The sequence below is a fragment of the Antedon bifida genome, chromosome 8 (genome assembly GCF_963402885.1).
Source record: "Antedon bifida chromosome 8, ecAntBifi1.1, whole genome shotgun sequence".
Classification (NCBI taxonomy): Eukaryota; Metazoa; Echinodermata; class Crinoidea; order Comatulida; family Antedonidae; genus Antedon; species Antedon bifida.
In genome coordinates, this window is record NC_136233.1 from 10,279,571 (window position 1) to 10,304,309 (window position 24,739).

The following is a 24,739-nucleotide window of genomic DNA, read 5'->3' on the forward strand; positions in this document are numbered from 1 at the left end:
CCACCAACTTTAGGATTAACATTTTAACAACAAACAAACAAAAAAGTACACGAACCTACACGTATGTCACACGAGAGGTGGTAGCAAAAGTTTAGTCTTTAGTCTACTAAATTCTGAATTAACATGTCTAGTCTAGCACCTAAAGTGGTCAGTTATTATTGTATTTGGTTTGATAATGCTTTAGGTTTTACAACTTTGGTACTAGGCCTAGCCTAGGCCTATATTTATATAAGTAACTCGTAATTAATACTAATACTATAGCCCAACCTACCTACACGAGGTGGGGCGTGTTAAGCCTGGTTTCCTGTCGACGTAAGATTTGGAAATGCTAACGTTTGTTACGATTGTTGCGTTTGTTACGTCTCTTCTGTTAAGTTGAACAAAAATGAACGTCGTTTTGATCGTTCTGAACCGCAGGCTCACGAGCCGATAACGACCCTTACGTAAAGTTGACTTTTTTAACTTCAAGCGCTTACGGTCGTCTTATGATCGTTACGTAAAGTTGAAATTTTTTTCTTAACGCTTCCGTGTTTGCTCGATCGATGGTTGCCCATGTCAGGCAATTGTTTTTCAGGTAGGCAGCCTGGCTTAGAAAGGCATACATGCTGTGTGGCATATACTGTACATAGGCCTACTAGCTACATAAAACATGCCTAGGCCTAGGCCTACATCATAACCACTACTATTTTACTGTAATATAGGCAAGAGGCCTGTACTAAAAATGTCCTAGACCGTAGCCTTCTTGTAGGCCTAGCCTAGGCCTACTTTAGTAATACTAGGCCTAGGCCTAGGCTAGCCTACTACTAAAAGCCTTTTTTTAGGCCTACCTACTATAGCCTAGGCCCCTCCTACAAGTACTAGGCCAATTAAGTGGACCACCATCTGTAGGCCTAGGCTAGCTTTGAAATTAGGCATAAATCTCTCATTTTTTTTAGTGTGACTTTATTTTATATGATAGGCCAAATTTAAAAAAAAAAACATTTTAAAATTTTAATGTATTGGATCTACACATGTGACACTCTACACAATAATTCCAACTTCTAAACTGCAACAAAAATGATCTACAGTGAAACTTCTCTTTTACATGCCCTTTGGTTGGAATGTGTTTAAAAACTAAATCTTTGTAACTAAAAATGTTATCTATACTGTACACATAACTATAACAGTAGGTCAGCTGCTTAACAGGAAAATTCTATAAAATTAAAATTTGTAGTCATTAACTTAAGAAAAACAAGTGAAAAACACTTTAAATATGTTTAATTATTTTTCTTTGATTTAAAATAATTATTGAAAAGCTTCAACACACTAGTTTTAAAATGTTAAATATTTTTACAGAGCAAATTTTAAACACAAAATGAGGCCTATAATGATTCCAAAGTAAATACTGCCCAGTACATAGGAAATATCACACTTATTTATTATTAACATTTTTACATGTGAACAGAAAGTCTGCTTCTAGTACCACTGAAATTAAACAAAACATTGATATTAACATTGATAATGTATCAACATTAAAAGTGTATGTGTTTACAAATTGTTTTGCTTTATTAAATAGATATACAAGAATGACACCAGAACGATTGAATCAACTTGTGTCCTTAATTCAGCCCCATCTGAAAGAGAGAAATTACAGTACAGTGTACCACAGTTTCAGAGTTTAAAAATATGTTTATAGTTTTAGTATTTCAACTTTTTAGATTTATTTAAAGGTTTAATTTCCTGTATCATATATATTGTGTGACACAGTGTATGCAAAGAAAGTTACTGTAGGGCCTATATCACTTAAGGTAATCAGTAAAAGTGTTTGTGTTTGCTTTTTAAAAATGTATTTAGTTAATAAGTAAGTAATTAGTATTTAGTTAAAGGTTTGATTTTCGGTATTGTATATTCTGTATGCCATGGTGTATGCATCTATTATTTTTGAGAATTTATATAAATGGCCTAATCCATAAAATAGTATTGTGCAGAATGTATTTGTAAATAAATTTATTTAACAAGTATTTACTGTATGCTTCTTATCATTAAGTGTGGAGGGATATTGAATGGAAATATTATTTAATAACTTTATTATTATTATTATTACTATTATTATTATTAATTGTTATTAAATATCTTACCTTCTGTATATTTAATATTACATCTACTGCATCAGAGTCTAATAGCATGCTTCTTATAACAACACAAACAACAAAAACATTGATTAGAAAAACTCAGATGGAGCAAATAGTGCCGGTTTAAATTGTTTAAAAACATCGAATCATTTCTCCTAATAAAAGAATAGTTAATGAACTTAATTACCGGAATGAGAATGTGTCAATAAAATAAAGAAAAGTGTGAATAGAAAGAACTTTAATATAATTGTACGTTTTTAATATAGGGCTAATTTTTATCCTTTTTTGGTAAAGAGGTGTTGTAAAAAAGCTGCTTTTATTAATGAAATTCGTATTTTCGTATCTATTAAAAATAGGCCTATCCTTTTCCATTGTATATCTTGCGCTTACGACTCTTACGCTTACGTAAAGTTGACTCCAAGTCAACTTTACGTAAGAATCGTTAATAACGCAACGCAAGTGATCGCAAGCAATAAAATCCCGGTTTCCTGTTAATTCGCGATAAATCGACGTATCAGACGGAGATTCGATACCCCGGTTTCCTGTCGATCGTCTATTTTTCTTGCGTTTACGTCGATTTCACCAAAATATTGTCGTAAGCGGTTTCCTGTCAAATGTTGGTTTCTTACGTAAAATCGACGTAACAATCGTAACTGACGTTAGAAAAACTGCCTCTTACGTCGACAGGAAACCAGCCTTTACTATTAGCGAGTGAGTGACCCAGACAGAGAGAGTCTTTCCTGCTCTAAAAAGGCTAACTTAAGGCCCAAAGGCAATGCTAGGCTAGACGACTGTGCCTAGGCCTGGTAGGAGGCCTAGTAGTGGATTCAGTTCAGGGACACTTTTTAGAAGGGCATCAATTTTATTGCTTTTGTGCTGGGGTAGCACTAGGCCTAACATTTCTTTTTGTTTAGCCATTTGGCGAAAGTCAAAATATTTTTTTCGCCGTTGTTAGGATTCCGGCACCGGAACTCAACTGCCCACCGTTAGAGAATCCGACACACTATTGCGCATGCCCAGAGCTCTGGGAAGTGAATTATAGCTTGTGCCACACACCACACTACCAGTGACCACTGCTGAGAGTCGGAGTGTTAGGATTTACTGTCTGTAGCCTAGTTAGTCGTTGCGCGGGGGAGAGAGCGATGGATGAAACTTGGCCTAGGCCATACATGAATTAATAATTAAAATACGACTACGCCACACGTTAAAATAATTATTATGATATTAATAAGAATCAGTATCTATCTACCGTAAGAATCATAATGCTGTAGTTAGCGTTGCGACCCCGACTTCCCGAACAGTTTTTTCACATCCACGCGATGGCTGCCGTCAACAAATTAACTTGTGATTGCATGTTATGTACAGTTATAATGCGTTATATGAAATCTTTTATTTTGTACTTGAAAAATCAGGAAACTAGTCAACTCATGTAATTATATAATTCATAATTATATGAAGTTTATATATGAATGAAGCAACCACTTTTTAATTACAAAATAAATAGGCCCACTGGTCACGTCTAGCTGGTAGGCCTAGCCTAGTATTTACTATTAGTGGATCCCGTATTAGTAGGCATCTACGCTAGTTCGCCGTGGCGGAGCTATGAAATGATCTATCGCTGTTGATAATAAAGTATAGAGTCGCCGATTACCTCGCTCTGGACATGCGCAATAGCGTGTCGGATTCCCTAACGGTGGGCAGTTGAGTTCCGGTGCCGGAATCCTAACCACGGCGTATTTTTTTTAGTCAAATCAGTTTATCTACTATAGCCAAAATGCCTAAAGTCCAATTTTTTTATTTAGCCAAATGAATCGGTCATTAGCCAAAATTAAAAATTGTTGAAATGTAATGGTAAAAACATTTTAGTTAATTTATCTATGTCAATACAATAGGTCTAGGCCCTATTATACACTGTTCCCTGAATATTTTTGTAAGGTATTTGGGGAAAGAGAGCCATGCCTAAATCACTGTATATATGATTTGAAAAAATAATTGTTGTTGTATTATATGATCAAAACAATTGTTCAAATTGTTTTTAATCATACAGCATTCATACAGTTATCAATTTAATAAGAAACATTTTACAGTTTTCTGAAATCCCCTGAACGCTATGTTATTTTTTTTACACTTGCCTGGTGGCTTCCGTACGACGCAAAAATCGTATCCTAAGACTTTCACGGTCACCGCCGCGCAGCGAGTGAATGTTTTTAAATTGGGTATGCTCAAGAGGTGCGAAATTGCAGTAGCGCAGGCCTAGGCCTACAAAATTATGTACGACGGTACGTTGTATATGCTAAAAATATTTCTAGCAAACGAACACTCGTATCGTTGTTGAATGTGCAGATAATATAGGCCAAAGCACAGCAGGGAAAAAGTGTTTCTGTCGGGGGAGAAATTTATACCATCCCGGCCTGATTATTTATTACCCAACACAGAAGCCGGCGGCCGGCCTTGCTGTTTATAGTCCGCAATAAATGTTTCTTTTGAATCTGAAAAGTACACCCCTATCGAAAAATAGACAATCCCGGTAAATAGCCGATAGTCGATCGTTCGTGCAGCGCAACACGTGATAGTTTGGGTAGACTCCATCATCCATGTGTCGTGTAATGTCTGTCTCTCTGTGCAGTATGTACCTACATCATATTGAAATAACAAAGAGACGCCTGGTACAACGAAACAAGTTGACGAAAATGGAGCTTGAAGTAAACAACATTATAACGAACAAAATAAATGCTTAAAGATCGACATATGGACCTTTTAGTTGCACCTAATGCTTTCGCCAAAATGATTATTTGATTATCTATTTTATCATATGTCATCGCCAAAATGGATAAAATAGCCGTTTTATTTTTCGCCAATCTGGAAACGTTTTCGCCCATGGCGACTTGGCGATCGGCCAGTGCGAGCCCAGCTTTTGTGTATAATGAAGCTTTGTCATATATTTTTAAAAAAATGTTTTTTTTTTTGACAGAGCCCTAAAAATTTGATTTTACTTTTGCCGGGAGACTTTGTGGGTGGCAATGCTTTAATTGTTTGTATTGATGGAATTAACAAGTAAGTTTCACCTCAAGTTCATAATAACATTTTTTTAGTTTGTTTAAAAAAAGAAGCTTAAAAAATAATAGGTAATTAGTACTGGCTAGAAAAAAAGTCTATGGTTAAATTTTTCTCAATTCATATTCATATTTTTTCGTTATTTTGACAGTGGATATTAATACTTGGAGGCAAATATTAATGTTTTTAAAAACACAGGAATTTACGGCGGCGGCTGTACGGCGAGCGCGTGCGGCGATATCCTTAATCTCGCGATTGTTCTGAAATCATATGTACATCCCTAATACGTTGTAAAAATATGGTCCGCGGTCAAGTTGTCCTTTAATACTATAGTAGAAAGTAGGCTTATCTTGTAGCTGACTAATAAACAATTGCACTTTTTTAGAGATCTTTTAAGCACAGTTAGTTCTAGAGCTGACAAATTGCTAGTACTTGACAATGGAGAGTCTACTACTACTGCTATAGACAATATTCAGCACTGTGAAGTGGAGTGTATAAAGAAAGAAGACATAAATAACTTAAGGTATATATTATAAAAGGTCACATATTTTGAATAAAAAAAGGTTGTTTAATCCATGATTTAAATATAATTATATGAATGTGTATTATCTTTCTTTGATTTTTTTCATACAGTTGTTTATTTGTTCTCTTTAATTTAACCTTTGACACATACCTTACTGTTCTATGTAGTTTATAATTTGACCTTGACACAATCCTAATAAATACTATTTGTTTTTTTTTATTCATGTAGCTGTTCACCTGTTCTCTGAAATATCTATTTAACTTTTGACACATTCCTTAAATACTAATTTGTTTCATGTCTTGTCACTGCATTTTCTCTGTATTTTATAATTTGACCTTTGACACAAACCTGTACTAATTGTTGCTTTGTTTCATGTACAGTAGCTGTTCGCTTGTTCTCTATAATGGAGTAATTGATGCTGAGTTTGCTTCAGTGTGTTTGTCTTGTCTTCTTCCTGATGGCTATGTTATGCTTGTAACCAAATGTGCTCAAATTGATGAATGTATGTAGCCCTCATTTTTTTATCATACAATATCAATACTAGATACTAGCAGATAAATTAAGTGCATTTAAATGGATATGTGTATATGGCACGTCATTGTGAGAGTCCGACAAATACGCAGAGTATTTAAATATTATAGTATCATGGATTTATAAAGCGATGTATGTTGTGAAACCTCTCTAAGCGCTGATCATAAAGTAGAAACTGAGGGAAAAAAACTAAACCAAAGTATGGGGATACGCCCTTGCCTAACCCTGGTGAGCACCAGTTGTAGCTCGGCCCGTCTGTTTTACTACTTTCACTACTTTTAAATATTGTACTTAGATTGATGTATTATATTTTCTTGTATTTTTTAATAAATAATTGGGCATGAGATTATTATACCTCCATCCGGTTCGGGATTTATGTTCAAAATAATTCAGTACAGCATGGTCTTTATTTGTTATTGTATATTGCATGCACAATCGATTTTGCTAGTTGGGAAACGGCCAAGGATTGTCGAACATAATTTTCGGCAGTTGCATTGCAAAGAAATTGGTCTAAAAAACACATTTTTCGTACAAATTTTCCATTCTATAGGCTAATTGATAAAAGAGAATTAAAATGTGCCCCAGCTCAGCGCTGGTATCGGACGTGCGGTTTAGGAACAGGATAGAGGAACACATTTTGGCTTAGCTATTATATTATAGATAGATAGATATATATTAATATTGTGGTGTACTAGCAATAGCATTGTACCATTGAACAGCATAATACTAGAATTATTATTATATCCTCCCCTATTGACCCTTATTGTACTTCATACCTTTTGTTTGTACAATGGATTTAAATTTGTGATACTGTTGATATGGAAGGCCTCTAATGGAAAAAAAGATTTTAATAGGTTACATATAATAAATGAATCATAATGCAAACTGTTGTTCAATAAACCACACAAAACAAAGTATATTGTTTGAGGACCATTGTCATACAATTCCTGATATTTTGTTTTTGCAAGAAACACCAATAATATGTGACTATTCAACATAGTATTCAGTGAAATAGTGATATTCATATTCGTAATCCGATAAAACTAATTTAATTTTCTATTTGGTCACATCTTAGATATGTACATCAATACTAACTGTAATGTTGAGTTTGTTCAATTATGTTGACTTCTTATTAGATTCCACCTAATTGACTCTTCTCTGGGAATCTTCTTGCTGAGTTAGTTTTATATGGCTTTTATTGCTGAAATAAAGTTTACCATTGATTTTAATCACTTCAGTTAAAGTGTGTGTGGTGGGATTACAATCGAAACTAAATCTAAAATGTAATAACTTTTTGCATTTTAGCTGTAGAGAATCAATCTGAGCCAACTACCTACAGTGTTGACAAAGTTCTTAAATCAACACCATCAATAAAATCTTTTGGATTTGTTTTTGTGGCATCACGGACCATAGAAAAATATGAGGTGAGTTAAATTTATTGATATTATAAGTTATTCTTACTACCTGACAAAATCAGTATCTGTCTTGACTTCCTTGAAAAACACCCATTGTTATTTGGTTTGCATGATGAAATTCAATTTGGTGATTTCACAAGCTATTTTGTGAAATACTACCCATACATCACCAACATAAAATTGTGTATTGTACAATCCAGAACAGACACCTCTCCAAATATGAGGTCACTTTTTTTTTTATAGAAAATGCTTTTAGATTTCACCTACACCAGCATTCCTACAAACTTGTTATTTTGTAGCATGAACATACTATTCTTGGGACCAATCTGCAGCTTGGACAAAGTAATAAAATATATCTAGACCCAGTATAAATGTTCTGTTCATACTGTAACTTTACATCATCATCTGTGATAAATATAAATGTATTTAAAGTAGTTAGTAATTTAATAAAAACAATCTTTTGCGGGGTGTCCTTCTGGAAATAGCATTACAAACATCACGTTGTTTGAATTGCAGTATGCTTTATATATATTTACTAAGCCTTATTATACAAAGGCAATTCTGACGGGTATATATTATTAGGTATAAAGTCTATGAAAGCAGGAAAAAAAATGTAGGAACGAGAAAAAATAGTGTACACGCATCTCATAATATTACTCCTTGTTTAATTTTAGGATAATCACATGCTCTACTGCAGCGTATTCAAGAAGGTTCTATTGGATCCTAAGCTAGACAGACGTCTTGACAGTTTGCAAGATGTTCTTAATGACAGAACTTACACCACAAAGATTTTACGCATCTTTGATAAAGTCTTTAGTCGTGAGGGTGATCCTGGGTTTATTAGCACTGGTGGAGCAGACGTAACACAGGTGAGTTTCGTTATTGTTTTTTGTTTGTGTTTGCATGTAACTATTTTTATTATTTGTTTAACCTTGGAATACGAATTTTAATCACAATAATTTTGAACTTATTTCTATTCTAAAAACTGTAATTTTCGGATAAATTCATTTTAAATTTTTTTTTTTGTGTGTGTTATGGTCTTGATTGAATGAACACTGACAATTACTACCTGTGAAATGTCTTGTGATTTCTGCCATCTAATTTTCATTAGGTTTCTAAAATGCAACTCTTTTATTTTCACCAAGTTTCAGCATTGTTTTTTGTTTTTTCATTTTAGGAATGCCTTAAAAAGCTTGACCTTCAGCCAGGTCAAAGGGTACTGGATGTTGGATGTGGTGCTGGTGGACCTTTGATACAAACTGCAAAGGTAAACTTTTTGTAGTGTTGTATATATGAAATGTCTTTTTTTAACTGTTTGATAATGTTATTCACAATATTTGTTGTGCTTTATTTAGAAATACAAGACGCACATGATTGGAGTTGACATATCATCTAACATGATTGACGCAGCAGCAGAAGCAACTGAAAAGTTACAAGATTTGAATGTAAGAATGCTAACCCTAATGTTCTAGAACTATAGAATAATCATTAATGCTATCTTTGATAAAAAATGATATTTTTTAAAATCCAATCGAATGACGTCATGATCAATAAAAACAATAAAATCGTTGTATTGTCACGATATTATTGGTCTTACTAATCACAAAGTCTTTTGATTGGACGTGTGAAAATATTATTTATATAGATGGTTATTCTATAGTTCTAGTATGAAAACCTTTTTAATTTTTTTTTTGTTTCATGTATGAAAAATGCATATTTTTCTATTTATCATCAATCATTATCGCCCTAATGTGCTTTTACACTGCCAAAGTAATCCATGCATTATGTTTTTGCTCTACTTAATTAAATCACATACAAATGTGCAAATAGATTTTATTTTCATTTACTGATATTTCTTGTGATCAAAAATAAAAACACTTCATAGAAAAAAAAATCCTATTCCTTTAAACCATGAGTACTAGAAATTATGCTTGAGATTGATAAATTGACACGGACAGCAGAAATGTTGAGGGAAGAAGGTGCTTCTAAAGCTATATGGAATGGCATAAATAAAATGTTCTGTATGACATTTCAGAGAGTAATACTGGTGTAATAAGGATCATACTAGCATACAGTATGTAAGGAATGGGTTGTGTCATTGATTTTGTTCTTAGACTAGTTTACTCTCACTGCCTCCTCCTTCGAATAGGATGTAACCTTGTGTACATACGCTGTATGTTTGTATTTTAAACACCTTAATAGTACACTAAAAAACAAAAAGGGTATGCTGAGCCATGTAACATTTTGATGCTGGATTCAAATTTTCTCAGTTTCCAGTTAATTCTGAGGACGATTATAGTTACATGTTATCTACATTTATGTGATCCTGTGTTCATTCACACAATTGATAATTGAATTATATGTATTGCTTTACTATATTTAAAAAATTTTTTTTTAGATTGAGTTGGAAGTGTGTGACATTGAACGACGAGAATTTCCAGAAGGATATTTTGATGCTATTTATAGCAAGGATGTCATTCTTCACATTGTTAGAAAAAAAGACCTATTCAAGAAGTTTCTTGTATGTAAATAAAATGAAAATATGAATGCTTTTAATTTGCTCAAACAAGTTTGCCTAGTAGAAAACAGGCTTAAGTGTTTTTTAAAGCCTTGTCTACACTATCAAACTTTATCTGACTAAAAAATGTGATGTGCCTACATATTGACATGATGATGCCATATCACTACCATATTTGGGCACATCACACTTTTTTTGTCAAACTAATTTGATAGTGTAGACAGAGCTTAATGTGTTTATGCCCTTTCTTATCTAATTATGTGAATGTTTTTTTTAGAAATGGCTGAAGCCTGGTGGAAAACTGCTGATCACTGATTACTGTAAAACTGAGAATGAACAATTTTCTGACCTTATGCAAGCTTATATGGAAAAAAGGGCAAATGTCTGGTTTCTTATAACACCATCCACATATGGACAAGTAAGAACAAGATTGGTATCTAATTTACCTTTTAACAGATAATATAATAACAAGGCAACCCAGTTAACTCCTTTATTGTAACTTGGCCACTCTCCTATCTTGGTGCTTTTTTTTTCCAATTTTGGTTACTTTTCTACCACCTTATCTGGCAACTTGTGGCTAAGTAACACACCATGACCTCTGCTCTGTTCAACTTGCTGAGGGCAGCTCAAGTCACACTCTTGAGGGCAGCTCTAGTCGCACTCTGATGGCATCTCTAATCACATGCTTGTGTCTGCTCTACCAACATATGCCACCTTCGATACCTTCGTTGTCACACTTATACAAATATCATACATTTCGTTTATCTATTTATCTCTATAGCTGATCAAAGATGCTGGTTTTGTCAATAATGATGTTCAGGTTAAGCATGACATTTTTCGTGAGTGTGCTGTCAAAGAAAATATAAGTTTTGTAAACAAAAAAGAAAACCTTTTAAAAGTAAGTTTTAATTTGCCAACATGATAGATTAAAAAATGTTCTTATCTCAGACCCAACCTTGTGGTGGACCTTGAAATACTACTTCATTTTTTTCCAGGAATTTGACCAAGCGTTTGTAGATGATTGGTTGGATGTTTGGAAAAAGAAAGTGCAGATAATTGATAATGGTGACCTAACCTGGGGTGTTTTCTACAGCGAGAAAGCACTATAACATGCATTCGGACACAGGGCTGTCTGAACCAGGTAATTTTATGAATCACTGACAACAGAGGGTTTCCTACAATTACAGTGCCTTGTTTAGAAAGCATTTGTTTAGTTTCTCAACATCATGCGTGTAAAACAATAATTAATTATTTTTGTAAATGACAAAATAATTGTTTTAAATTATTAAATAAGGTGTACATTTATATTTTTATTATATAATTGAATCGGTTTAATCCTCCTTAATTCCAAAATTGGAATTATATGTGAAACGACTTTAGTCATATTTTATAACCATGAGTGTTGTTAATGTGCCTGATTGTTTCTTGCCATTTAGTTGGCAATTAGAAATTTATAACTGACACTCAATAAATCGGATATCATTTTTGAGAGACCACTTTTACCAATTTTGACACCAAAAAAGCACAGCAGTTTGTATGACCAACTCCCTGGTATGATTTGGATTGGAAAAACAAAATCATGGAATCATTGTTAAAAACAGCATCAGTTATTATAAATGTATTTGTATTTCTTGAAGATCAAGTTCAATATTGAATATCGAAATGCGGCAGGCTGAAGGCGTTTGACCTTTGACAAGATCTCCTAGATTGTTAGTATTTTAACCTTACAATACTTAGTGTTGTAGATTCTGGAACAACCGCTCCATAATCTCTTTGCTTTTCTTCCTTATCTTTACTCTTATTAAAAGTGTATACTAACAAATTTTATTTATTTTTATATTTAAAGTACACTACGTATCTAACGATCAAATAACGGTTTTCTCATCGCTACTTATGTACAATGTAATTTAAAACTACAGTAATTTTTCAATTGAACATATACATCATACATCTAAATTTCTATCTTAGCAAACTATTCAAAAACATTTAAAAGTCGAAGAAAGTCAGGTCTCGGGTCCATTCTACAGTTAAGTCGATTGAGTTCTTCATCAGTACTACTTCGTTTTGATCGTACAATTAATCGGAGAAACACCTCACGACATAGTTCTTTTGTTGAATGATTGATTGTTCTATTTAACCAAAGATTGACTGTTCTATTCAACTCATAAACATTCATTTCTATACTACCATATTATTAGTTTACTTTTATTTAACTCAGTCTTTATAGCATGTTTAAAATTAAATTTGTAAAGAAAACATTTTAAAACAATAAAGTATGTGTTAACAGGGTTTAAATGTAACATTTATTTAGTAAAAGCATGTGTAGAGATACTGTAAATACGGACAGCAAATAATTGAGCAATCGTATTTCCTCTCATTGATTTGGCATTTATTGCATCTAACATTACAATAAAGATAGTGAAGTCTTTCAGTCAAATAAGAGTAATAATACCAGTGAATTCACCACTACTATCTACATGGTTGACTGTGCTACACCTCCAAAATGTAGATACAATTTGTATGCTTCTTGGTTCTATTCATCAGCAACCATGTGTTTACCTGAAGGATGTGACTTGGTGAAGAACTGCACCCAAAAAGAGGAGGCAGCACATTGAAACAATGACCATTTATATGTCTAGCTTCTGGAGTATTCATATTGTTATAATTGTTTTACTTTCTCATTCTTTTTTCCTCGCAGACTTTTTTAATTCTGGCACCTACAAAATTTGTGAATGTGTGAATTGCCTCTCAGTGCAATAAAGTTTTTTTGGTCATCTCTCATCTCAGTAGGTATGGCCCTGGATGTCAACACCTATACTTCTTCAGTTCCTTCCGTTCTTCCTTTACTACTATTGCAGGTTCAAAACTTTCCACTGCACTAAAATAAAAGGATATACCTCTTTTGAGGTAAATCAATTGTCTTTAGCTCTTTGAGTTTCCCTCAGGCAACACATATATTTATGCATGGCGATACAATAGAGCTCATTTCAACAACCCAACATCCTTCTGATCTTATTACATACTGGTTATACCTCTTCCCAAATGAAATAACCTTCCATGAAAATGTCTAATCAAATCTGTTAAATGCGACTTCTGTGGTAGAATAGCTAAATGTTTTATTGTATCAGCCAGACAATACTTTTTGTCCACGGGTCAAATTTGACAGACTTGGCCAACCTTTCTGTCTTTCCTAATTTGATCAATCACTTTACTCAAATATCTTTGTTGTGAGAACTTGGCTACCTTTCTTAAATAAGGATTATAGTTTAGCCATTTCGTCCTATTCTTTTTCATGTTTTATGGAATCTGCGACGTTTAAGGAATCAAAACCTAATAATAATTTGTCGTACCTATTGCAAAATTAAAAAAAAGGATCCTTTTGACCCAGTGATGAAGCACATCTCATGACTCCAAGGTTAGAAGTTATATGGGGTGACGAAACTTTGCATTATCTCTAGAGTGGACGAAATAGTATGTTTATCATGTGACGTCTAAAATCCAAAAATGAAGATTCATCATCAGTTTCACCCCACCTTTGATCGAGTTTCTAAATTGCTTAATAACAAACATCATTTCCTCGTCTTCTTATGAAAATGACAACATTGAGATCTATTTCAGCATTACAGACAGAGAAAATGATATGTTTCTGTTTAGGAAGTCTTTTGTTAGAGATTAGCTGAGTTAACTGATGTCACTCAAGAAGAGTTGCCTCTTAATGCTGGCATACATAATAACACTTCATTAATGTAAGTTGATAATTTGTCAATACTTTAATTGTATAGTTATCTTTAAGTGTTTGATCAGCTTGATTAGTATTGGCAGTATGATTGGTGACTGTTTAGGCCGCTGGCTGTAAAAGCTTTTCACTCCTCTACACCAAATATTAACAGTTGGGTTTGCTGTCGGGTCTTCAACTAGATTGATATTGTGCATGTGCAACGATACAGCACTGAGATGTGTCCTTATAATACTTGCATATACCTAGCAAGAAGGTGATACCTTCAAATGGCAGTTTCTTCTGAACGCCTATTTTTACTATTCCCGATACTAAGTCCGATTTTAAATATATGCTGTGTAAATTAACAATAAATGGGGTCAGACTACTGGATCCAGTGGCGGAGCTCTCAGACAAGGGTAAGATATCTTCTAAAATCAAAGACTGGGAGGCACCAGTATCTCTAAGGATACAGATTACTAATACTAGCATAGGGCTTGTTAGATGTAAATACCCCTTTGTGGGTCAAGGCATAATCATCGGAAAGTATTGCTGCTTCTTTTAAAGTTTTTGCTTTCTTTTAATCTAAATGGTTTTAAGTGCTGGGTGTAAGCAGTTTTTAAATTGTTCAATTAGGGTAAGTTCTCTGAGATTAGCATAATTGCCATTAACCTCTTGTGATTCTGTTGTTGCACCTAAGAACCATAAAGGGTCCTGTAAGTATTAGGAATCAGCAAAGGGTGCCACCAACAGAATCAATCACACAAACGTTCGATTAACAAACAATTATATTCTTTAATCTTCAACTATAACGATAACTGTTCGTGCATATTCGTGTGATGCAAGCTATTGTAATGTGAATGCATTTGATAAGAATTCACGTTTCATCATTATGTTCATGTTATGTTTTGTACTTTCAAGTTGTACCACTTTACTTTTAGTATTTAACCAGCAACCTAAAGAGTTGTATTAATTCCATTGAATACAATATTATCAAATAATTACTTTACAACACGCACAACCAATTCTATAAAATATATCAAGTAAAAACATTGCATTATTATAAAAGAATCAATTTCATTAAATGGCAGCACAGCTTATAAAGATTATAATGAATAAGAATACACAGCACATACAAGGAAAAGTGGAACAGAGTGATAAAGAGAAGATGCTTGACATGGCGTGGACACCTTCCTCGTCTAGACTCAGATATCCTGTAGCAAAGAGCTCTATCCAAATCTGACAATGATCAAGAGACTAATTAAGTCTATGTACACTTTGGTATGCATAGACAATAATCTCTCTGATTGGAGAAGTCTTAAATGCGCTATGTTTAGCGTTCTTGATGATGGTATTATACATGTTTCATCTATTCATCTGATAATTTTAAATGTTTCTCTCTTAAAAATATTTCTCTCTTTCTCATTCAAAGCTTCAGCATCTCCTGCCTTTATTTTGGGCCAGTCTATTGCTTTCTGTATGATGTACAGTATTCACTGGCAATACATTCACCAGATCTCTCTTCCAGTTGTGCCATAGTCATCGTGTATTGTTTTCTGTAGGTAAATCGCTGTATCCTACATAATGACTCTGTAATAGCTTTCCTTATTTTTATCATCATCCAGTTATGTCATCTGTTCCTCTTCGGAGTTGGTATTCATTATAATATGAACCATTAACTGCTCATAAATTTACAGTATTCTGGTGTTTCCACTTAAAATTGTTTTATTGTGTGCATGGGTTTTCTTAGACATTTTACAATTTCAGTGATACCATCATGAGATTTAACTGTTATCTGGATTATCTAGAATCCACAGGAGATGAAATTATTACTGTTTCATCACAGCAGGCAGATACACTTGGAGTAAGATCTAATTTTTTTTTATATACTTTTTAAACCTGTTGGTTTGAATGGTGACCATTGGTCTCCAATGGCATGGTTTGAACGACTCCCATGTACCAAGCCCAAATGGGAACCATATGGTACTGTACAACTTGGTACAACTTATGGGTGGGTACCATATGATTCCAATTTTTTTTGCACCCAATAATCATATGGGTTCCATATGGGAAAGCCCATTCAGCTCATTTAAAACCCATATGGGGGCCATATTCCTAACATATTGTGATTCTGTTGTTGCACCCAAGAACCATAATGGGTCCTATAAGTATTAGGAATCAGCAAAGGGTGCCACCAACAGAATCAATCACACAAACGTTCAATTAACAAACAATTATATTCTTTAATCTTCAACTATAACGATAACTGTTCGTGTATATTCGTGTGATGCGAGCTAAGTAATGTGAATGCTTTTGATAAGAATTCACATGTCATCATTATGTTCATGTTATGTTTTGTACTTTCAAGTTGTACCACTTTACTTTTAGTATTTAACCAGCAACCTAAAGAGTTGTATTAATTCCATTGAATACAATATTATCAAATAATTACTTTACAACACGCACAACCAATTCTATACAATATATCAAGTAAAAACATTGCATTATTATAAAAGAATCAATTTCATTAAATAGCAGCATAGCTTATAAAGATTATAATGAATAAGAATACACAGCACATACAAGAAAAAGTGGAGCAGAGTGATAAAGAGAAGACGCTTGACATGGCGTGGACACCTTCCTCGTCTAGACTCAGATATCCTGTAGCAAAGAGCTCTATCCAAATCTGACAATGATCAAGAGACTAATTAAGTCTATGTACACTTTGGTATGCATAGACAATATCTCTCTGATTGAGAGAAGTCTTAAGTGCGCTATGTTTAGCGTTCATGATGATGGTATTATACATGTTTCATCTATTCATCTGATAATTTAAAATGTTTCTCTCTTAAAAATATTTCTCTCTTTCTCATTCAAAGCTTCAGCATCTCCTGCCTTTATTTTGGGCCAGTCTATTGCTTTCTGTATGATGTACAGTATTCACTGGCAATACATTCACCAGATCTCTCTTCCAGTTGTGCCATAGTCATCGTGTATGCTTTTCTGTAGGTAAATCGCTGTATCCTACACAATGACTCTGTAATAGCTTCCCTTATTTTTATCATCATCCAGTTATGTCATCTGTTCCTCTTCGGAGTTGGTATTCATTATAATATGAACCACTAACTGCTCATAAATTTACAGTATTCTGGTGTTTCCACTTAAAATTGTTTTATTGTGTGCATGGGTTTTCTTAGACCTTTTACAATTTCAGTGATACCATCATGAGATTTAACTGTTATCTGGATTATCTAGAATCCACAGGAGATGAAATTATTACTGTTTCATCACAGCAGGCAGATGCACTTGGAGTAAGATCTAATTTTGGCATACCTGTTGGTTTGAATGGTGACCATTGGTCTCCAATGGCATGGTTTGAACGACTCCCATGTACCAAGCCCAAATGGGAACCATATGGTACTGTACAACTTGGTACAACTTATGGGTGGGTACCATATGATTCCAATTTTTTTTGCACCCAATAATCATATGGGTCCCATATGGGAAAGCCCATTCAGCTCATTTAAAACCCATATGGGGGCCATATTCCTAACATATTGTGATTCTGTTGTTGCACCCAAGAACCATAATGGGTCCCATAAGTATTAGGAATCAGCAAAGGGTGCCACCAACAGAATAAATCACACAAACGTTCGATTAACAAACAATTATATTCTTTAATCTTCAACTATAACGATAACTGTTCGTGTATATTCGTGTGATGCGAGCTAAGTAATGTGAATGCTTTTGATAAGAATTCACATTTCATCATTATGTTCATGTTATGTTTTGTACTTTCAAGTTGTACCACTTTACTTTTAGTATTTAACCAGCAACCTAAAGAGTTGTATTAATTCCATTGAATATAATATTATCACATAATTATCACTTTACAACACGCACAACCAATTCTATACAATATCAAGTAAAAACATTGCATTATTATAAAAGAATGATTTGTCATTAAATATAACAGCACAGCTTATAAAGATTATAATGAATAAGAATACACAGCACAAACAAGGAAAAGTGGAGCAGAGTTATATTAAAGAGAAGACGCTTGACATGGCGTGGACACCTTCCTCGTCTAGACTCAGATATCCTGTAGCAAAGAGCTCTATCCAAATCTGACAATGATCAAGAGGACTAATTAAGTCTATGTACACTTTAGTATGCATAGACAATAATCTCTCTGATTGGAGAAGTCTTAGGTGCTCTATGTTCAGCGTTCGTGATGATGGTATTATAGATATTTCATCTATTCATCTGATAATTTTAAATGTTTCTCTCTTAAAAATATTTCTCTCTTTCTCATTCAAAGCTTCAGCATCTCCTGCCTTTATTTTGGGCCAGTCTATTGCTTTCTGTATGATGTACAGTATTCACTGGCAATACATTCACCAGATCTCTCTTCCAGTTGTGCCATAGTCATCGTGTATGCTTTTCTGTAGGTAAATCGCTGTATCCTACACAATAACTCTGTAATAGCTTCCCTTATTTTTATCATCATCCAGTTATGTCATCTGTTCCTCTTCGGAGTTGGTATTCATTATAATATGAACCACTAACTGCTCATAAATTTACAGTATTCTGGTGTTTCCACTTAAAATTGTTTTATTGTGTGCATGGGTTTTCTTAGACCTTTTACAATTTCAGTGATACCATCATGAGATTTAACTGTTATCTGGATTATCTAAAATCCACAGGAGATGAAATTATTACTGTTTCATCACAGCAGGCAGATGCACTTGGAGTAAGATCTAATTTTGGCATACCTGTTAGTTTGAATGGTGACCATTGGTCTCCAATGGCATGGTTTGAACGACTCCCATGTACCAAGCCCAAATGGGAACCATATGGTACTGTACAACTTGGTACAACTTATGGGTGTGTACCATATGATTCCAATTTTGTTTGCACCCAATAATCATATGGGTCCCATATGGGAAAGCCCATTCAGCTCATTTAAAACCCATATGGGGCCATATTCCTAACATATTGCGATTCTATTGTTGCACCCAAGAACCATAATTGGTCCTATAAGTATTAGGAATCAGCGAAGGGTGCCACCAACGTGCCACCAACGGAATCAATCACACAAACGTTCAATTAACAAACAATTATATTCTTTAATCTTCAACTATAACGATAACTGTTCGTGTATATTCGTGTGATGCGAGCTAAGTAATGTGAATGCTTTTGATAAGAATTCACATTTCATCATTATGTTCATGTTATGTTTTGTACTTTCAAGTTGTACCACTTTACTTTTAGTATTTAACCAGCAACCTAAAGAGTTGTATTAATTCCATTGAATATAATATTATCAAATAATTACTTTACAACACGCACAACCAATTTTATACAATATATCAAGTAAAAACATTGCATTATTATAAAAGAATCATTTGTCATTAAATATAACAGCACAGCTTATAAAGATTATAATGAATAAGAATACACAGCATAAACAAGGAAAAGTGGAGCAGAGTTATATTAAAGAGAAGACGCTTGACATGGCGTGGACACCTTCCTCGTCTAGACTCAGATATCCTGTAGCAAAGAGCTCTATCCAAATCTGACAATGATCAAGAGGACTAATTAAGTCTATGTACACTTTAGTATGCATAGACAATAATCTCTCTGATTGGAGAAGTCTTAGGTGCGCTATGTTTAGCGTTCATGATGATGGTATTATACATGTTTCATCTATTCATCTGATAATTTTAAATGTTTCTCTCTTAAAAATATTTCTCTCTTTCTCATTCAAAGCTTCATCTCCTGCCTTTATTTTAGGCCAGTCTATTGCTTTCTGTATGATGTACAGTATTCACTGGCAATACATTCACCAGATCTCTCTTCCAGTTGTGCCATAGTCATCGTGTATGCTTTTCTGTAGGTAAATCGCTGTATCCTACACAATGACTCTGTAATAGCTTCCCTTATTTTTATCATCATCCAGTTATGTCATCTGTTCCTCTTCGGAGTTGGTATTCATTATAATATGAACCACTAACTGCTCATAAATTTACAGTATTCTGGTGTTTCCACTTAAAATTGTTTTATTGTGTGCATGGGTTTTCTTAGACCTTTTACAATTTCAGTGATACCATCATGAGATTTAACTGTTATCTGGATTATCTAGAATCCACAGGAGATGAAATTATTACTGTTTCATCACAGCAGGCAGATGCACTTGGAGTAAGATCTAATTTTGGCATACCTGTTGGTTTGAATGGTGACCATTGGTCTCTAATGGCATGGTTTGAACGACTTCCATGTACCAAGCCCAAATGGGAACCATATGGTACTGTACAACTTGATACAACTTATGGGTGGGTACCATATGATTCCAATTTTGTTTTACCCAATAATCATATGGGTCCCATATGAGAAAGCTCATTTAGCTCATATAAATCCCATATGGGGGCCATATTCCTAACATATTGTGATTCTGTTGTTGCACCCAAGAACCATAATGGGTCCTATTAGTATTAGGAATCAGCAAAGGGTGCCACCAACAGAATCAATCACACAAACGTTCAATTAACAAACAATTATATTCTTTAATCTTCAACTATAACGATAACTGTTCGTGTATATTTGTGTGATGCGAGCTAAGTAATGTGAATGCTTTTGATAAGAATTCACATTTCATCATTATGTTCATGTTATGTTTTGTACTTTCAAGTTGTACCACTTTACTTTTAGTATTTAACCAGCAACCTAAAGAGTTGTATTAATTCCATTGAATATAATATTATCACATAATTATCACTTTACAACACGCACAACCAATTCTATACAATATCAAGTAAAAACATTGCATTATTATAAAAGAATGATTTGTCATTAAATATAACAGCACAGCTTATAAAGATTATAATGAATATGAATACACAGCACAAACAAGGAAAAGTGGAGCAGAGTTATATTAAAGAGAAGACGCTTGACATGGCGTGGACACCTTCCTCGTCTAGACTCAGATATCCTGTAGCAAAGAGCTCTATCCAAATCTGACAATGATCAAGAGGACTAATTAAGTCTATGTACACTTTAGTATGCATAGACAATAATCTCTCTGATTGGAGAAGTCTTAGGTGCTCTATGTTCAGCGTTCGTGATGATGGTATTATAGATATTTCATCTATTCATCTGATAATTTTAAATGTTTCTCTCTTAAAAATATTTCTCTCTTTCTCATTCAAAGCTTCAGCATCTCCTGCCTTTATTTTAGGCCAGTCTATTGCTTTCTGTATGATGTACAGTATTCACTGGCAATACATTCACCAGATCTCTCTTCCAGTTGTGCCATAGTCATCGTGTATGCTTTTCTGTAGGTAAATCGCTGTATCCTACACAATAACTCTGTAATAGCTTCCCTTATTTTTATCATCATCCAGTTATGTCATCTGTTCCTCTTCGGAGTTGGTATTCATTATAATATGAACCACTAACTGCTCATAAATTTACAGTATTCTGGTGTTTCCACTTAAAATTGTTTTATTGTGTGCATGGGTTTTCTTAGACCTTTTACAATTTCAGTGATACCATCATGAGATTTAACTGTTATCTGGATTATCTAGAATCCACAGGAGATGAAATTATTACTGTTTCATCACAGCAGGCAGATGCACTTGGAGTAAGATCTAATTTTGGCATACCTGTTGGTTTGAATGGTGACCATTGGTCTCCAATGGCATGGTTTGAACGACTCCCATGTACCAAGCCCAAATGGGAACCATATGGTACTGTACAACTTGGTACAACTTATGGGTGGGTACCATATGATTCCAATTTTGTTTGCACCCAATAATCATATGGGTCCCATATGGGAAAGCCCATTCAGCTCATTTAAAACCCATATGGGGGTCATATTCCTAACATATTGTGATTCTGTTGTTGCACCCAAGAACCATAATGGGTCATATAAGTATTAGGAATCAGCAAAGGGTGCCACCAACGGAATCAATCACACAAACGTTCAATTAACAAACAATTATATTCTTTAATCTTCAACTATAACGATAACTGTTCGTGTATATTCGTGTGATGCGATCTAAGTAATGTGAATGCTTTTGATAAGAATTCACATTTCATCATTATGTTCATGTTATGTTTTGTACTTTCAAGTTGTACCACTTTACTTTTAGTATTTAACCAGCAACCTAAAGAGTTGTATTACTTCCATTGAATATAATATTATCAAATAATTACTTTACAACACGCACAACCAATTCTATACAATATATCAAGTAAAAACATTGCATTATTATAAAAGAATCAATTTCATTAAATGGCAGCACAGCTTATAAAGATTATAATGAATAAGAATACACAGCACAAACAAGGAAAAGTGGAGCAGAGTGACAAAGAGAAGACGCTTGACATGGCGTGGACACCTTCCTCGTCTAGACTCAGATATCCTGTAGCAAAGAGCTCTATCCAAATCTGACAATGATCAAGAGACTAATTAAGACTATATACACTTTGGTATGCATAGACAATAATCTCTCTGATTGAGAGAAGTCTTAAGTGCGCTATGTTTAGCGTTCATGATGATGGTATTATACATGTTTCATCTATTCATCTGATGATTTAAAATGTTTCTCTCTTAAAAATATTTCTCTCTTTCTCATTCAAAGCTTCAGCATCTCCTGCCTTTATTTTGGGCCAGTCTATTGCTTTCTGTATGATGTACAGTATTCACTGGCAATACATTCACCAGATCTCTCTTCCAGTTGTGCCTTAGTCATCGTGTATGCTTTTCTGTAGGTAAATCGCTGTATCCTACACAATGACTCTGTAATAGCTTCCCTTATTTTTATCATCATCCAGTTATGTCATCTGTTCCTCTTCGGAGTTGGTATTCATTATAATATGAACCACTAACTGCTCATAAATTTACAGTATTCTGGTGTTTCCACTTAAAATTGTTTTATTGTGAGCATGGGTTTTCTTAGACCTTTTACAATTTCAGTGATACCATCATGAGATTTAATTGTTATCTGGATTATCTAGAATCCACAGGAGATGAAATTATTACTGTTTCATCACAGCAGGCAGATGCACTTGGAGTAAGATCTAATTTTGGCATACCTGTTGGTTTGAATGGTGACCATTGGTCTCCAATGGCATGGTTTGAACGACTTCCATGTACCAAGCCCAAATGGGAACCATATGGTACTGTACAACTTGGTACAACCTATGGGTGGGTACCATATGATTCCAATTTTTTTTGCACCCAATAATCATATGGGTCCCATATGGGAAAGCCCATTCAGCTCATTTAAAACCCATATGGGGGCCATATTCCTAACATATTGTGATTCTGTTGTTGCACCCAAGAACCATAATGTGTCCTGTAAGTATTAGGAATCAGCAAAGGGTGCCACCAACAGAATCAATCACACAAACGTTCGATTATCAAACAATTATATTCTTTAATCTTCAACTATAACGATAACTGTTCGTGTATATTCGTGTGATGCGAGCTAAGTAATGTGAATGCTTTTGATAAGAATTCACATTTCATCATTATGTTCATGTTATGTTTTGTACTTTCAAGTTGTACCACTTTACTTTTAGTATTTAACCAGCAACCTAAAGAGTTGTATTAATTCCATTGAATACAATATTATCAAATAATTACTTTACAACACGCACAACCAATTCTATACAATATATCAAGTAAAAACATTGCATTATTATAAAAGAATCAATTTCATTAAATGGCAGCACAGCTTATAAAGATTATAATGAATAAGAATACACAGCACATACAAGGAAAAGTTGAGCAGAGTGATAAAGAGAAGACGCTTGACATGGCGTGGACACCTTCCTCGTCTAGACTCAGATATCCTGTAGCAAAGAGCTCTATCCAAATCTGACAATGATCAAGAGACTAATTAAGTCTATGTACACTTTGGTATGCATAGACAATATCTCTCTGATTGAGAGAAGTCTTAAGTGCGCTATGTTTAGCGTTCATGATGATGGTATTATACATGTTTCATCTATTCATCTGATAATTCAAAATGTTTCTCTCTTAAAAATATTTCTCTCTTTCTCATTCAAAGCTTCAGCATCTCCTGCCTTTATTTTGGGCCAGTCTATTGCTTTCTGTATGATGTACAGTATTCACTGGCAATACATTCACCAGATCTCTATTCCAGTTGTGCCATAGTCATCGTGTATGCTTTTCTGTAGGTAAATCGCTGTATCCTACACAATGACTCTGTAATAGCTTCCCTTATTTTTATCATCATCCAGTTATGTCATCTGTTCCTCTTCGGAGTTGGTATTCATTATAATATGAACCACTAACTGCTCATAAATTTACAGTATTCTGGTGTTTCCACTTAAAATTGTTTTATTGTGTGCATGGGTTTTCTTAGACCTTTTACAATTTCAGTGATACCATCATGAGATTTAACTGTTATCTGGATTATCTAGAATCCACAGGAGATGAAATTATTACTGTTTCATCACAGCAGGCAGATGCACTTGGAGTAAGATCTAATTTTGGCATACCTGTTGGTTTGAATGGTGACCATTGGTCTCCAATGGCATGGTTTGAACGACTCCCATGTACCAAGCCCAAATGGGAACCATATGGTACTGTACAACTTGGTACAACTTATGGGTGGGTACCATATGATTCCAATTTTTTTTGCACCCAATAATCATATGGGTCCCATATGGGAAAGCCCATTCAGCTCATTTAAAACCCATATGGGGGCAATATTCCTAAAATATTGTCATTCTGTTGTTGCACCCAAGAACCATAATGGGTCCTGTAAGTATTAGGAATCAGCGAAGGGTGCCACCAACAGATTCAATCACACAAACGTTCAATTAACAAACAATTAT

General features: G+C 34.2%; 2 protein-coding genes across 3 annotated transcripts in view; one reads left to right on the plus strand and one right to left on the minus strand.

The window, feature by feature from the left end:
* Positions 1-24,739, minus strand: part of LOC144849819 (aspartate aminotransferase, mitochondrial-like) — a 234,676-nt gene that overhangs the window by 126,430 nt on the left and 83,507 nt on the right. The window lies entirely within an intron of this gene.
* Positions 75-11,452, plus strand: LOC144849817 (phosphoethanolamine N-methyltransferase-like). 2 transcript variants are annotated; one of them, XM_078706891.1, is made up of 12 exons: positions 75-147; positions 5,083-5,165; positions 5,551-5,688; positions 6,069-6,190; positions 7,525-7,643; positions 8,309-8,503; positions 8,812-8,901; positions 8,990-9,079; positions 10,033-10,155; positions 10,430-10,570; positions 10,934-11,050; positions 11,148-11,452. In XM_078706891.1, the coding sequence occupies exons 1-12, from the start codon at positions 124-126 to the stop codon at positions 11,259-11,261; spliced, it is 1,356 nt and encodes a 451-aa protein (XP_078563017.1). In that variant the 5' UTR covers positions 75-123; the 3' UTR covers positions 11,262-11,452. The 2 variants fall into 2 exon arrangements, with proteins under 2 accessions (XP_078563017.1, XP_078563018.1); XM_078706892.1 differs by having other exon boundaries at positions 6,072-6,190.

Excerpts from the sequence above, each read along its gene's own strand:
- LOC144849817 (XM_078706891.1), top strand. The coding sequence starts at position 124 with ATGTCTAGTCTAGCACCTAAAGTG. Across the intron at positions 7,644-8,308 it reads GGACCATAGAAAAATATGAG|GATAATCACATGCTCTACTG; the intron begins GTGAGTTAAATT and ends GTTTAATTTTAG. Across the intron at positions 9,080-10,032 it reads AAAAGTTACAAGATTTGAAT|ATTGAGTTGGAAGTGTGTGA; the intron begins GTAAGAATGCTA and ends ATTTTTTTTTAG.